This window comes from Peromyscus leucopus, chromosome 8a, assembly GCF_004664715.2.
Source record: "Peromyscus leucopus breed LL Stock chromosome 8a, UCI_PerLeu_2.1, whole genome shotgun sequence".
Lineage (NCBI taxonomy): Eukaryota > Metazoa > Chordata > Mammalia > Rodentia > Cricetidae > Peromyscus > Peromyscus leucopus.
In genome coordinates this window covers 43,151,499-43,167,265 of record NC_051085.1, presented here as the reverse complement: position 1 = coordinate 43,167,265, position 15,767 = coordinate 43,151,499, and the positions used below count along the sequence as shown (strand labels likewise).

Below are 15,767 nucleotides of genomic sequence, written 5' to 3'. Positions count from 1 at the left end.
AACAAATAAAGATAGATGGATTAGATAGACAGATATAGACAGAGAGACAAAGATGATAAATAAATATAGATGATAGATGATAATTAGACATAGATGATAGATAGATAGATAGATAGATAGATGATAGATAGATAGATAGATAGATAGATAGATAGATGGCAGATATAGATCATTGATAGATACTAGATAGATGTATAGATGATAGATATAGATTATAGAAAGATGAGAGATGATAGATAGATGATAAATGGTAGATTTAAGAGCAATTAAGAAAAAAAGGTATGAATTTGAAAGAGAGAAAAGTAGGAAAATGAGAGGGGTTGGAGGGAGGGAAGGGTAGGGGAAATGATATGATCATATTTCAATTTCAAAACTAAATTATGTTTAAAAAGTCTTTGTGCAGAACTGGATAAGTCAGAGTGATCATTCTTCCCATAGCTGTTCTTCAGACATGCCAAAGGGAAACATTCATTCCTTATAGATATCTTTTCCTAGGACTAACACAAGTTCTTTTTGGAATAGAACTGAGGACCATGCTTACATGTCATTTCACACATCCTCACCTCTTAATTCCCACATATCAAGTCAGAAAATAAGGCCAAATGGTAAGACAAAGGAAAATTCAACTTTATTCACAACTCTTGAGAATTCTAACAATATTCTATTGTAAAAAAAAAATTAAATAACCCAAAGGATTGATTATATTTATTAAAAATCCATCATTCAAAATGAAGTCTGTTCACACTGGTAGTCATTCACTTCCGACTTCTTTATTGAAATCTTTTCCTTTACCTCCTTTTGTGTGTATTTTTAATCGTTTCTCTTTTTTTGTGTGTGAGATTATAATACAATTACATCACTGCCCTCTCTTCCCTCCCTCCAAAGCCTCCCTATACTCCTCCTTGTTCTCTTTCAAATTCATATCACATGGCTGATGCCACAAAACAGCTTGCCTGCTATTGTTCTTCCTAACGATGTTTCTCATTCCCTTCTTGAAATTACCATTATTATTCTCAAATTATCACCTCATAAATGTGACATTGCCTATACCTGCTCTTTAATGTGGCCTTTCAAAATGATTTTTAAATGACAGATTTTATTTGGGTATATAAAACCTTTGTGAAATACAACTTTCTCTGCAAACTTTCACAGTCATCTCTAGAGTTCCTCATGGAGGTCTTTGATCTGCTCTCTTTTTTTCTCACCCTTTTTAAATCAATGGCCATTGTCATTCACTTTCCTCAGACAAGTAGTCCTGTGGCACACACACACACACACACACACACACACACACACACACACACGGCCTTGTGACAGTCACTTGATGACAGGGACACATCAGTGAAATGGATCCCTGGGTGGATCTCTCTCTAATCCATACCACTACAGACCCACCATCATTGATGTGGCCTGTTGCTCAGCAAAACGTTGTTACATAGCACATGATTGCACGTAACTACATTTTGCTTTTATAATCCATTTTTTATAAAGGGCCAATCAGCAAAATATAGTTTGATCCCAAAGATTTTTGGACCTTTGAAATATCATAAAGAAATGTGAGGGTAGCCTGGCTAGATATTTTATTACCGTGCATATGTCTCATTCTGAGTTTAACAATGGGACAGGTAAACACGACCACAGAATATTCCTCAGCTTGACTTCTGCCTCCATTTTAATCCTGAATTGAGGTTACTTTCATAACTCTTTCATCAATGGGTAATACATTTGAACTTACTGAGGCACAAGCAGGAAAGTAAGTTCAAGGCCTGCCTGGGCTACGCAGCAAGACCCTGACTTAAAACACCACCAACAACAACATACCACTTATAAAATGTTGCAATGGGTCTCTACAGATAAAAATAAATGATATATACTTGTTTTCAGCAGTGCTTTAATGCTCTGGAGCCAATATTGCCAGAATCTCAGAGGGGGATGTTTATAGATGGATAAAAACTTAACAGCAACCAAGAATTGGCTCGCGGGGGTATGACCATTAAATCTTTCGTGATTTCATTTTTCTTTTCTTTTCTCTTGATGTGTAAAAACAGGACAAAAACAGACATAAAGTTCAAGGAAAAATACATAGCCCTATATAATTCTAATCCCGAAGTAGTTGTGTCTATCTCACAAACCAATGATAAAATATCTAGGCATTTGATAAAACTTGCAGTTCCTTAGGTGGCCAGGGATTTTTGCTTGCTCATTAGAATTATCCTCAAAATTTAAATTCTATCAGTCTTATTCTTTCACACACTCTGACCTCTCCTACGCAAACTAGATAGATGCCCTGTAATAAATTTGCATGGCACTGCTGGCTCCCTCCTCACAAGCAGCATGTTTATATGTGGATCTAGGCAAACACATGTGAGACTCCTAAAGGGCAGATTCACATTAACTCAGCCTAAATCAGGGACTCTGAGAATGAAGGCACAAAACTCCATAGGTATTTTAGTTTTATAAAAAAGGGAAAATATTTCACATGTCATGGAAAATAACCTCACCTATTGAAAGTCAAGGAAGAGAAAGCTCTATTTAAATCAAATCAAATCAGGTTGATTTAATCTCTAAGCCATACAAAAGAGTCCACCTCTTCTTGCCTCAGCACAGGCTTCTGTATACAAAATCCATTAGTTGGGGCACGGGAGTCTTATTTCCATCATAACTAGAGTCCTTCTCCATAAATGAGAACAGTCAAGAGATATAGAAACAACACTTGAGAGACCAATAGGAGGAACAGAGTGTCACTTCAGCCTCTGGATCTTTCTAGAAGCTCCTCAGGAGGTTGCTTGCATTTATTTTCCTGTTGTATTTCCCTTTCTCTGAGCATACGATGCATAAAGCAAAGTGAAGAAATAATTGGTGTTCCATAAATAAACCTTTTATTAGCCCTTTAGCGCACAATATTTGAAGACGAGATTATTTACGGAAAAACTGCTTCTTAATAGAGGAGTTTTGAGTGATAGTCTTAGAAATCAAAAAATTCCATAGATCACTGGGCATTAAGTACTTTTAGTATGTGATATCTCTGCGTGACAGACACATGTGTGCATGTGGTATGTAGTATCCATCCAAGTCTTTTGAGCAAAGAAAAACTGGCTAAAAATACTATGTCAAAGGTTTTATTGTCTTGGGTGTTTATTTTTAAAGGCTATATCTTAAGTTTCAAGGAAAATATAGTGGGTTAATATTGACAAGGGACAAAGACCAATGTAGCATTGATACTCATCATGTAGCACGCTGTCATTTTTTCCCCCACAGTATCATAGCCAATTCTTGAAAAGTTAATCGCGCTTACAATCGAAGTTGAGATTTGCCTTCTTACCTGGCACCCTCTTCGCCCAGTTGATCATGTGAACCAGCTCCCGGTCTGCCAGGTTGGTGAGTAGGCCCATCATTGAAGCTTCGCTGAAAGGTCTAGAAGGATCATACTCAGAATAGATCAAGGGCGGTTCGGCATCCAGCAAGGCACTGACCATCTGGTCAGCTGTCAAGGACAAGGCAGGGCTGTTCTTCTTAGTGTGCTTGATGACGAGGGGGCTCGGCCAAAGGTTGGCGGCCCGCATGTCTCCCGAAGGTCCCATTTCACTCCTGCCTTCCAAGTCATCTCTCTGACGCTTGTGCTTCAGCATTCTCCCTCCTCGCCGGTCCTTCCGGATCCCTGAAAAGGCAGGAGGATAGAGAACACATTCGGTGACCTTTTTCTCCGGTGGACTTCAGTAAGAACACCATCTTCAAAGATAATAGCCCTTTATTTTATGAAAATAAATATTGAGAGCACACGCCAACTAGGAAGTGTTTAGTAACTGTCACTCCAAACGAAAAGGCCAACAGCACTGACTTGTGGCATTTGGTGACATTCATGGGGTAGGTAATGTCAATGTAACAAATTTCAAGCCACCTATGTGTTAAGAGGTGTGCGAACTCCTGAAAATGTAATGATGGGATTTTATCGGCCGGTGGTAGTACTTGAGGTAATACCAGTACTTGAGGTTGTCTCTGTGTGTGCATGTGTGTATATGCTTGTGTATATGTGTATGTCATATGTGTATGTATCTGTGCATGTTTATCTGTGTGTGTATCTGAATGCATATGTATGTATGCAAATGTGTACATGTGTCCATGTATGTGCATGTGTGTATATGTGTGCATGCTTGTATGTATATATGTGCATGTATGTATATATATGTGTGTGTATGTCTATGTGTGTATAGCAAATATTATAAAAATAATAGCATTATAATAACTGCTCACAAACTATGACTTAATATCAAACACTACATCTTTTATAGACACTCTTTAACAGCAAACTGATGGTGTTTTTAGTAACGAAGGAGTGGAGCACTATGATGGAGTAAGACCTAATGTCTGAATCCCAAGAGAAACATTGATTTAACAATCATTGGCACAAACGTAAATTCAAAGAGCAAAGCAACAATAATGCAATTAGAAATGACCAGTCAACCCGGGGAGATACTTCTCAAATGAAGACATAATGGTCAACAAGTGTATCAGAAATGTTCAGCACCACTAAGAGTCAGACAGACACAAATCGAATCTGTGAGAGGCCACCTCACTCCAGTTAGAATAACAATTCCAATGGACAAAAGACAAGAAACAGTGATGAGAATGCGGGGAAACTCAGGGCTAGGATGCCTGTGCCTAGTGGCAAGTTAGCCCAGTAGCTATAAAAATAGTAGAGAGTTTCCTTTTCAAAACGTTAAAGGGCTAGAGAGATGGCTCAGGAGCTGAGAACACTTACTGCTCTTGCAGAGGACCAGGGTTTGGCTCCAAGACCTACACTGTGGATCATAGTTGTCTGTAACTCCAGTTCTAGGGGACCCGATGCCCTCTTTTGACCTCCATGGGCACCAGGCATGTATGTGAGGTACAGACATAAATGCAAGCAAAGCGTCCAAATGCATAGTATAAATAACTCTTTAAAAAAAGAAAAAGAATTGAACTATTATTTTACCTCGCAATTCCATTCCTGGCTAGATGTTCAAAGAAAACCAAGTCAATATGTTGACGAGACACTCATCTCACCATGTCACTATTACAATGTTGTCCACGGTACACCAAGAAAGAGGGGCAATGCAAGTGTCTGTAAACTGATGAAAGAAAGAAAATGTGGTACATATATACCACAGAATACTATCCAGCCATAAAAAAGAAGTGATATTCTGTCATTTGTAAAGAATTGGGTGGAGCTGGAAGACGGTATATTAGATGAACAGATACTCATGTGCAATATAAAATAACCACATGAGGAGGTGGTAGGGAAGTACTGGGAGTTGGGATGTAAAAACAAAAAAATAAACAAAATGAATGAATGAATGAATGAATGAATGAATGAATGAAATAGCTATCCAGACACCGAGAGCAGAATGGCTATTCCAAGAAGACAGATGGAGTGAAAGTGAGAGATGCTTAGAGTAAACTTGGCCAAGCTGCGTTTTCAGGCACACAGTGTTATGCTGCACAGTGCAGTGACGAGATAATGATAACCAAGTGTGTATTTAAGAAAAAGCTTTCATAAAAGATAATCAGTACCGAGAAATGATCAGTCTATGATAAGACTGAGATGCTTGCCCTGATGTGAATATTGTACCATTTATTGAAATAGTACATGGTCCTTGTCATGTATGTACAATGTATTTTTACTCGCCAGACAACTGTGTGTGTGAGTGTATTCGTGTTATGATGTGTGCACACATGTGTACATGGGTGTGTGCATGGGTGTGCATATGTCTATGGAGGCCTGAGGTCAATGTCCAGTACATCCAGTCACTCTCCGTTTTATTTTTCTAGTAAACATTTCTCAGTGGACCTAGAGTGTATTGATTCATCTAACCTGGCTGGCAAGCAAAGTCAGGGACCATCTTGCCTCCACCTCCCCGGTGCTAACCCAGGGACCATCCTGTTTCCACATCCCCAGTGCTATGATCACAGTGTGTGTAACAGCACCTGGCTTTTCCATAGTACTTGAGATCCCAACTCACCTCATCATGTTTACACTTTACTTGAGATCTCCACAGCCTTTCAGCTAAGTTTGGAAGCATTTAAGATTATTTTATTATTATTAATAATAATAATAATAATAATAATAATAATAATAATAATAAAAAAGACATTTCCTAGGAGCTAGAGACATGGCTCAGCCATTAAGAGTATTGGTTGCTCTTGAAGAGGACCTAAGTTGGGTTCCTTGCAACCATATAGCAGCTCACAACCAACCCTAACTCCAATTCTGGAGGGTATAGAACTCTCTTTTCTGCAAATACCAGAAACATATGTACATATGGTACATGTGCATATGCAGACAAAGCACTCACACACATACTGTCCCCCACCACAGACACACAGACTCACACACACACACACACACACACACACACACACACACACACACCTCACTAGATAACTTATAACTTCATCATCTAAATAGACTTCTAGCTGGGAGATGCTACAGAATGCTGATGGTCCCAGTATGGTCCCAGGTCCCCAGGGTAGCTCAGTCAAATTCTCATGACTGCTGAGCTGTTGTATTAGGAACTGACCCAAGTTTGTGAGTGTTCTTAGCTTTGGATTTTTCACAAACGCATTTCTCTTTCTAAATATGAAATTTTAAATAGTTTCAAATAATCTTCTCCCAAAGATTTACCCACCTGTGACTCTCACTAACTAAATTAAAGACCCCAGGGGAGCAGGTGGTTCAATTTTTCTGCTGTGCATTCTTTGAGCCTTTGACTTAGAGTCTTACCCAGAAAAAGGCCATTCTGTTCTGACCAAATGTTATTGGCAAAAAGAACTATTTCAAAGGCCAAAGATAAACTCAAGCCTCTATATTTCTTACAAACTTATCTCTCCAAAATTAGATAGTGAGTTGGATATTAAGTTTTAGACTTACATGGAAGGAATTAGGAATTAATATTTTAGTAAAATTTTAATGCAATATTTTTTGTTTTGTTTTGAGGTGGGGTCTCCCCATAAAGCACTGGCTGTCCGGGGACTCATTGTGTAGACCTGGATGGTCTTGAACAACAGAGATCCACCTCCTGATCTCTGCCTCCTGAGTGCAGGGATTAAAGATGTGCCTGACTAATTCAAATGTTTTTCACATTGAACACATGAAAAATAAACACTATATGTTAACTGTTTGTCACTCGTGACAGAGAAAGAATTAATACGAGAACTTCATTCTCCTTGTTCTAATTTGTCAAGACACTGGGGAAAATGTATAGCTGGGATTTTTTTTCTTTTTTCTGAGACAGGCTTTCTCTGTGTCGCTTTGCGCCTTTCCTGGAACTCACTCTGTAGCCCAGGCTGGCCTCGAACTTGCAGAGATCCACCTGCCTCTGCCTCCCGAGTGCTGGGATTAAAGGCGTGCACCACCACCGCCCAGCAGGGAATTTTTTTTAAAGATATAGTTTCACTGTTTCAGGTCCAAATTAGATATATTAGTTGATAATGTATAAATGAAAAGAAACCACCAACCCTTCCTGCTCAAAAATGAGCATTTCCTGCAAGTCCTGGAATAAGCAATAATAATAACAACGAAGGTTGATATTTCAATGGTGTTGAATACTATTTATTTGATGTGTATGGGTGGTGTTCTGCTTGCTGTGTGCCTGGTGTCCAGAGAGGCCAGAAGTCAATGTCAGATCCCCTGAGAGTGAACCTGCAGATGGTTGTGAGCCACCATGTAGGTGCTGGGAATTGAACCTGAGTCCTGTGGAAGAGCAGTCAGTCCGCTTAACTGCTAATCTGTCTCTTCGATCCCAAAGATTGTTGTTTTAATCATTAATATGCATTGAGCATGTAGTGTGCATCTTAAGTGCTTCCTGTGCACTGTGTGGGAAGATATTTTAAGGTAATTAGTCCTCACAAAAATCTTGTGGGGTAAATCTTGGAAACCGCCAGCCAGGCCTTGCCTGTACTGGTTCTCATTTGGTGACACATGCAAACAGACTACACCCTGGAGCCCCTCGGTGATTATTCTGTATTCATATGCCACCTCTGAAAGGAGGTTGACTTTGTTCTATTTTTCAGATAAACCAATTTTGAAATTTATTCATTATCATGGGCACAAAGCTAACAAGCATAGGGACCTATAAGTCAAGCAAACGAAGGCAGCGGCATGTGATCGGCCATTGTGCATAGTCACATATTTCAGTGATCTCATAGTCAAACATGCCGACATCTCAGTTAAGGAAGATGATGGTCCCATCAACTTTGCTCATCAGAGCACATGTGGAAACATCATGCTTGTTGCTGGATGTGGCATAGTTCAGAACAATAAGCCTGTGCCAACTGGAGTAGCTAGAACACCAAGGAGCCATGATTATCAGGTAATGTGACCAATGAGGGAAGAACATGAGGAGTCAGCCTAGAGCCCATGGTGGAAGCAAACACATCGCTCTCAGATTCGGATCCTGTACTGGTTTAAATGGTGACCCAACAGACGAACGCTGAAATAAGAGCTTTGTGCAGAAACCATAGCAGGAATAAGCATTCTGTACTAGCAAGACAATACATGTATTGGCTGCCACTTCAAAAACTCTAAGCTAGATAACTGGAATAACATTCTAGTTATTCTTTTAGTCTAGTTACCATGATCAAAAGAAACTTGAGGAAGAAGGGTTTATCTGGCTTACAGGCTACAGCCATCATTGAATGAAGCCCGGGCAGAATCTCAAGACAGGAATGAAGCAGAGACCATGGAGGAACATTGTTTATTGCTTTGCTCTCTTTAGATTGCACAGCAATCATTCTTATACAGCCCAGGCACACCTGCCTGGGGATGGAACCACCCAGAGTGAGCTGGGTCCTCCCATACCGATCATTGTTTTCAAGAAAATAGCACACAGGCATGCACACAAGTGATCTGAAGGAGGTAATTTTTCAGCTAAGGTTCTCTCTTCCCAGGTGTCAAGTTGACAACAAATGGAACAGGGCGGGAGGGTGACTAGAGATTTTATGTGTGCATATATCAAATTACAAAATTTCCGCTCTTGGAGGAGTTTACAAGTAGTTGTTGGTTGGATGGTTTTATTGTAACACTGTTTAAAATAATGTGTTGGGCTTCAGTGTCCACTTGATTCTCACAGTGGGGTGACTTGGGTTATTGAACACAAGCCAAAAAGGGCCCCAAGTTTGAGATATAGAGAGAGCCCTAAGATGCAGCTGGAAAGATGAGAGAGTTGGGCATTTGTAAAACCACCAAGCAGCCAAACAGAGAAAGGAAGAGTTGGAAAACACCTGTAAATATTCTAATTTATTCCAAAGGCACGGTGCTTTACAAATGCCAGAATCCCTACAAGCAAAACAAAATAGAAAATGATGCACATTGTTTGGCCAACTGTGTGCAGTGAGATCCCAGAGTGTGGCCCAATGAGGAAAAAGCTCTTCCCGTAAGCTGCCAAGTGAATACATTAGTAGTGGTAATATTATATCAACATTTTATAAAAGTTCAAATAAACTCTAGCTAGAATTAGATGACAATGGGGAGAACCCAACTTTTGTTTCTATTTCACCCCCATGAAGTGAACACTCAAGGTCAGCTCCAACATCCACAGGCTGTGTCTCTGTAGCACAGGCAGCTAATTCTTAATTACACAGGATGAGATGTACTTGTTCTTACACCCACAGATAAGTGTAATCCTCATCCCCACCAAAAAAATGTCTGTTCTGACATTGTGTCTCCTGCACCTGTAATACCTCAATGACATGGCTTCTGAACAATGATGACACTAATAAATGTGCTCACATCCAACCAAGAAATCTCAGTGTGAGCCCTAGACAAAGAACTCCAGGAAACTAATGACTGCCAAGAGAAGAAGAAATCAGCCCTAGGGAGGAGCCCACTCATTGGCTAGCCAATACCAAGTGGTAGTCCCTGATATCATGTACATACAAATAACACTATGCAGACAGAACAGGTTACATATATATGTTATTGTGTGTGTGTGTGTGTGTGTGTGTGTGTGAGTGAGTGAGTGAGTGAGTGAGTGAGTGAGTGAGTGAGTGAAACAATAACATCAAAGAAAAAGAGGCCATAAACTTCAGAAGGAATAAGGGAAAGATATGGAAGGAATTGGAGGTAGAGCATTTGGGATGTGCTTGAAGGAGGAAAGGGAAGGGGGAAATGATGTAATTATACCTTAATTTTTGATGGGAATAATTAAAATTCAAAGAGAAAACTAAAAATCACACTTCTTCCAGACATTTTCCAGAATTATTTGTAAGGCAACAATGTAAACCTACCTCTGCTTGACTATTTCTCTTTTAACTATCAGAAGAAAAGTCAAAAGACTAAACTACTAATTCATAAGAAGAAAAAAATATTTTTAAAAGATAATAGTTTAGATTATGCCAACATTAAAGAGAGAAATCCACGGCAATCAAGAAGTTTATTTGTACCAAATGGCACTGTAATGTGTAGTGCCATGCAAACAAGACATGTTGTACTGCCATTTAGCGATGAAAATGTCATTTTCGAGATGATGCAGCTAGATATTCAGCAGGTTGATCCCAAAGCAGTGACTGGGTATCAGAGTAACTGTTCACTATTTATTAACTCTCAAATTGTGCCACTGATTAGATTATGCTTGCATCAAGGCAAAGTTATTTTTTTAAAAGTCATTTAACACATATTCATGATTGTCCTAGCAGAGCCATACATTTAAATAAAGGATTGGAAGCTATTTTATCTACCCTGTTACCCTGTGAATGTAGCCAGTCTGAACTGGTAATGTCCTCTTCATATTACTATGAGGGCATAGAAAAGCCACATGTAAAACCTCTAGTAGTTTTTTTTTTTTTCTAGTAGTGTGGATTTGAGTGACATTAATCCATCTTGGGGACATTAACTGAAGGATATTTACTAAGCCACTAAAACCAGACAACCAGAAAGAGACTGAAAGGCAAAGAAAACGTGACCAGAGACCCTAGAGAAGCTGAGTCCTGAGGAGTACTTCAAAAACTACCTGGGAGTCAAGAGGTGGCTAGAATGAAGCCAGAGGCTGCTGATTCCTGGGGAGAAGGAGGCTGAAGCCGTACCAGCTGCTTAGACAGTTATGACCCGGCCCTAAAACCAAACATGTATCCCTATGAGTCAAATGTCTGAGATACACTGAAAAATGACTTCTGATTATCTGAGGTCTTTTTGTGTTGCTTTGCAGTGTGAGGGTGGCAGGGATAAAACCCAGAGCCCCTGTACAATCCAGGTAAGCCTTCTACTGCTGGGCTACATGCCCAGTCCTTGGTTGGTTGGTTTATTTAAGACAGGGTCTCATTATGTAGCCTAGAGGCTGATCTTGCGCTTGGTATATAGCTGGCCTTAAACTTCCATCTCCCGGTGTTCATCTCATAGATACTAGTCTCAAAGACACACATCACCATGCGTACCTAGAGTTCAATCATTCATCTTGTCAGCATTTAAATTCTTTGATTTGGCCATTGAATCTTGGGCAAAGTTAATATACTATCTGAATATCCATTAATGATAAAATTTTCTGGATTATTGGCTTCTAATGTAGTCTTTCATTTTTTCTTTCATTGGAATGATCTTTTTTTCTCTTAGTAACCTATGTCTCAAAAGAAAAAGCTAGCGAACATCAGTAATTTTCCCCAGTTTCCTGCAACTACTTCAATGTATTATTATTTCAAACATTTGCATAATTAATTCTCTTTGTTTCTCAGTAACTTCACATTATCTGTGAGGTATTAAAAAGCCAGGCAAAGAAATGAACTGAAAGCTTTTTTTTTAAGTTCAGTGTGTTGAAAGAAATAGGTGTGCTGATTATTAAAAATTAAAGATAACAACCTAATAAAGCCGCCGCCGCAGAAGAGCATCCTTGCCCATTCTAATGCAGACACACACACTCAAGATGGATGGACTGTGTGAGTTAAGTCCTGGCATCATCCTCCTGGACAGAAGAGGATGAAGCCTTGGTTATCATCTCTCCAAGAGTAACTGAGGATTTAGACCCAACTCTACTTAACTCCAGAGTGTATGTATCATAATATAGACTGTAAAACCCCTATATCAAAACCTGTTGAACTTTTCTGATTCACACCCATTGAAATTTCTATGCAGCCTTAAGTAAATAGTTATATAAAAGAGCTATACAAATCAAACATAAATTCAAAATAAATCTCAAGGGAAATTTATTTTATGATAATTCTTTGCTATATATAATTTTACCATATTAAAGGTGAAATAAAATTCACATGGTAACTATATGGATGTGGTCATTTGTCTAATACAATATATTCCCAAGATAAGAATCTGACACACAGATGAGGAATGCCAGCAGGAAATGCTCTGGGTGTTTGTTTTTAGTAATAAAACCATGATGTTTCCGTAAGAGCAGAAAAACGTTATACATGAAGTAAAGCACTGTAGTTTATGACTCAGCGTAGTTATGAATCTGAGCGGAGCTGTTTCAGGGAGCCCTCACTGCCACCAGGGAGCACTCAATGCCACCAGGGAGCACTTACTGCCACTGTGAGGCATGGTGGTATGTGAAATACAAAGTGTTCGTGTTCTGTGCCAAGGCTACATGGAAGCTGTGTGAGGCTATGCAGGCAAGCACTGCCTGGAAAACCTTGGGTTCATTAAGTATTTGGTTTTGAATTAATTTCTTGGTCACTGTGCATTCAGAAACTTTTTGTTATAAATTTTTGGCACAGCCTCATCTTTGGTCACGTAGGATCATGACTCACAGTTGAAGAGGTTTTGCCTTCCATGAACATTAGATGATGCTGTTTACATTTTGTAGTCACAGATTATTAAATTTATCACAGCCTCTCAGTGTGCTGTGCCAAGGACCTGTGTATTTAAAGCTACTTGGACCATTTAAAACTACCTAACATTGCTGTAGCAGGAATCTGAGAAGGACTTATTAATAAAAACAAACCTGGAGCTGGGTATTGGGTTAAATGCTGGAAGATCAGAGAAGCAGAACAAGCCATAGCTTCCTCACCTTGCCAGTTCCTCGGCTGATCCTGTTTCCTCAGACTGGATGCCTCTCAGCTGAACTGCTGCTCAAAGCCTAAAAGCTTAACTAGGCTAGTTTCTGGTCCTCATGCCTTAAATACCTTTCTGCTTTCTGCCATCACTTCCTGGGATTAAAGGCCCATCACTTCCTGGGATTAAAGGCGTGTGTCACCATGCCTGGCTGTTTCCAGTGTGGCCTTGAACTCACAGAGATCCAGATGGATCTCCACCTCCAGAAGGCTAGGATTAAAGGTGTGAGTGCCACCATTTTCTGGCCTCTGTATCTAGTAGCTATTCTGTTCTCTGACCCCAGATAAGTTTATTAGGGTGTTTTGGGGAACACAATATCACCACACATTGCTTCATGTCAGGAGAATCACCCCAGCTGACCAAGCATTTCCTCCCATATCTGTTGCTTAAATTCCTTCATTTCTACTTCATACTTCATGCCACCTGCTATGGTCAATCACCATCTCCCAAAGGACCATGTGTCTAAAAGGACGGGTACCAACCTATGGCACCATTGCAACATGTTGAAAACTTTCCAATGTAAGTCCTCATGAGAGAAAGTTCAATCATTGGGGACACCACTTTGAAGGACCTGCTGGCGCCCCAGCTGCTTCCCATCACTGCCTTCGCTTCTAAGATGCCATGAAATGAACCAATACTTTCCCTGGGAGTTCCCTCCACTACATGCCACTTTGTTAGCACTCAAGCGTAGTAGAGCCAAACAAACATGGACTAAAACCATGAGCTAAAAGAACTTCCTCCTCCATATAGGTTAAATACCTCGGGTATTTTGTTACAGCAATAGACTATTGACAATTGATGACTATGACACAATCCTGCCTCCTCTCTCTGTCACTCTTGGCTTCATGTCATTGCAGCCTCTCCTAATCTGTCACCTTCCTTATCTTCACTCTCTCCCTCAGTCTAGTTGACTGGTCATTGGGTTATCTCCACAGCGCAGCCCTTGTCCCATGCTTTCTCTAAGTCACTCAATAAACCTCCAGCAAGAGGTCTGTCTTGGTAACTTTTCATGTCTGTGTTGACCAAATACCTGACAGAAGCAGCTATGGGGACAAAAGATTTATTCTGGGTGACAACTTTAGGCAATGTAATCCATGATGGTGTGATGGATGTCTAGGACCAGGACAGTGGGAGCTCACGCATGGATGCTGTATCGGGATTAGGGAACAAAGTTCTTTTAAATAGGAATTGCTAGTTTTGTTTCCCTGGTGTATCATCACGTACTGCTAGGGATCTGACATTTAAAGCAAGTTATATCATATAATTTTCCAGTTTTTATTTGTTTCCAATACTTCTAACTGGACAGTAATTTAGCACTATCCCTCTATCCCAAGCACATGCAGATGTTCCCAAGAATTATTTCATCCTTAGATTGGTAAAAAATAAATAAATCCATTGTTCTCCTATTTTCTCTATTACCAAACTGTCAGTGTGAGGTTCTTCATCTCTTCTGGGATTTTACCAGCCTGGATCTTACAAGCATTATTCTTCTCTCTTCTGTAAAGAACAGTGAACAAAATTAATTTCACACCCTCTTAGAACATCTTGGTGGGGAGAGAAGGCAAAGTATATCTCAATAAGTTAGGCTCACCACACATCACACCTCGGACCTGACTCTCTTCCCATGTGGTAAGTTCAAGAGCAGAGAGTCCAGAGAGTCTAACATTGTGGTTCAATGCTTACAAGCTGCATGTACTTCCTACAACTTCCTACCTTCCACCTCTGCAAACATCAAAACACTCCATCCTTGCTATCTGATGGTCCTCTCCAGTCCAATGTTTATGGCTAGACCAAAGGCATGCAGCCCTTCGAATGCTCTTTGGGAATCATAGTGCCAAGGTAACTGTCTATTCAGTGGGATGGTTTAATCCCTAGAGAGCAGTAGGTTCCCATTACAAGTGGGAAAACCTTCCTGCTGGTGTTACATGGTGAAATAGAGCACAAATTGGCATGATTGAACCATGGTAGGGGTTTCAATAGATCCACACATGAGTGTCTCCAGGATTTCAGTCATTTAGAATCACCACAAGGCATCTTAAGTGATGGTAATTAACAAAGACTGGAGACTGCTGGGAGTTTTCATCATTTTATTTAGGACTTCAAATTCAGCCGTTTTGCACAGGCATTGTTGAAACATAACTGAAACAAAATTTTTCGGTAATTGCTATAATAATAGGCATTTGTTAATTCTTGGCTTCCTAGCTTCTTAAGTGTCTTCCTACATAGAGAAATTTTCCTAATATATGAACTGGTAGGAATCAAATTTGCCTTTCAGCACAAAATGGATAACCACTTCTGTCTGTGGCTTCCAAGTCTAGGGTAAAAGTAGGTGTCCTAGGCTCCATGTAAAACCTAATTCCCTACTCCAGACTACCCAGCCAGCTGCCATGCATCTCTTGTCCTATCTATTTCCAAAGTCTGCTCCTTCAATCTGCCCATCAAATCAAACCTAACCACATCACTTTGGAGAGCTGGTTTGTATTGCTTGAAATCATTAATAGCAATAATCATTATAATAATAGCTGACATTTGTTGAGTAGTCAATGGGTGCCAGGCACTCATCTAAGCCCTTGGCCCAAATGACATAATTTAATTTTCAAAGATACAATGTCAGGTTAGTGCTACAGCATCTCTTTCAATAGCCAAGGAAACTGAGACAGGACTGGGGGGTGTAGCTCCATAATAGAGCAGGCACCTACCAAACACAAGGCCTCGTGTGTCCAACACTCACTACTGA

At 39.9% G+C, this 15,767-nt stretch overlaps 1 protein-coding gene across 1 annotated transcript in view; it reads right to left on the bottom strand.

The window, feature by feature from the left end:
• The window catches only part of Esr1 (estrogen receptor 1), a 262,421-nt gene that overhangs the window by 135,341 nt on the left and 111,313 nt on the right, over positions 1-15,767 (bottom strand). Inside the window, exon 5 of the mRNA XM_028890217.2 lies at positions 3,323-3,658. Within this exon, the coding sequence (XP_028746050.1) occupies positions 3,323-3,658 (336 nt within the window). The remainder of the gene's footprint in view (positions 1-3,322; positions 3,659-15,767) is intronic.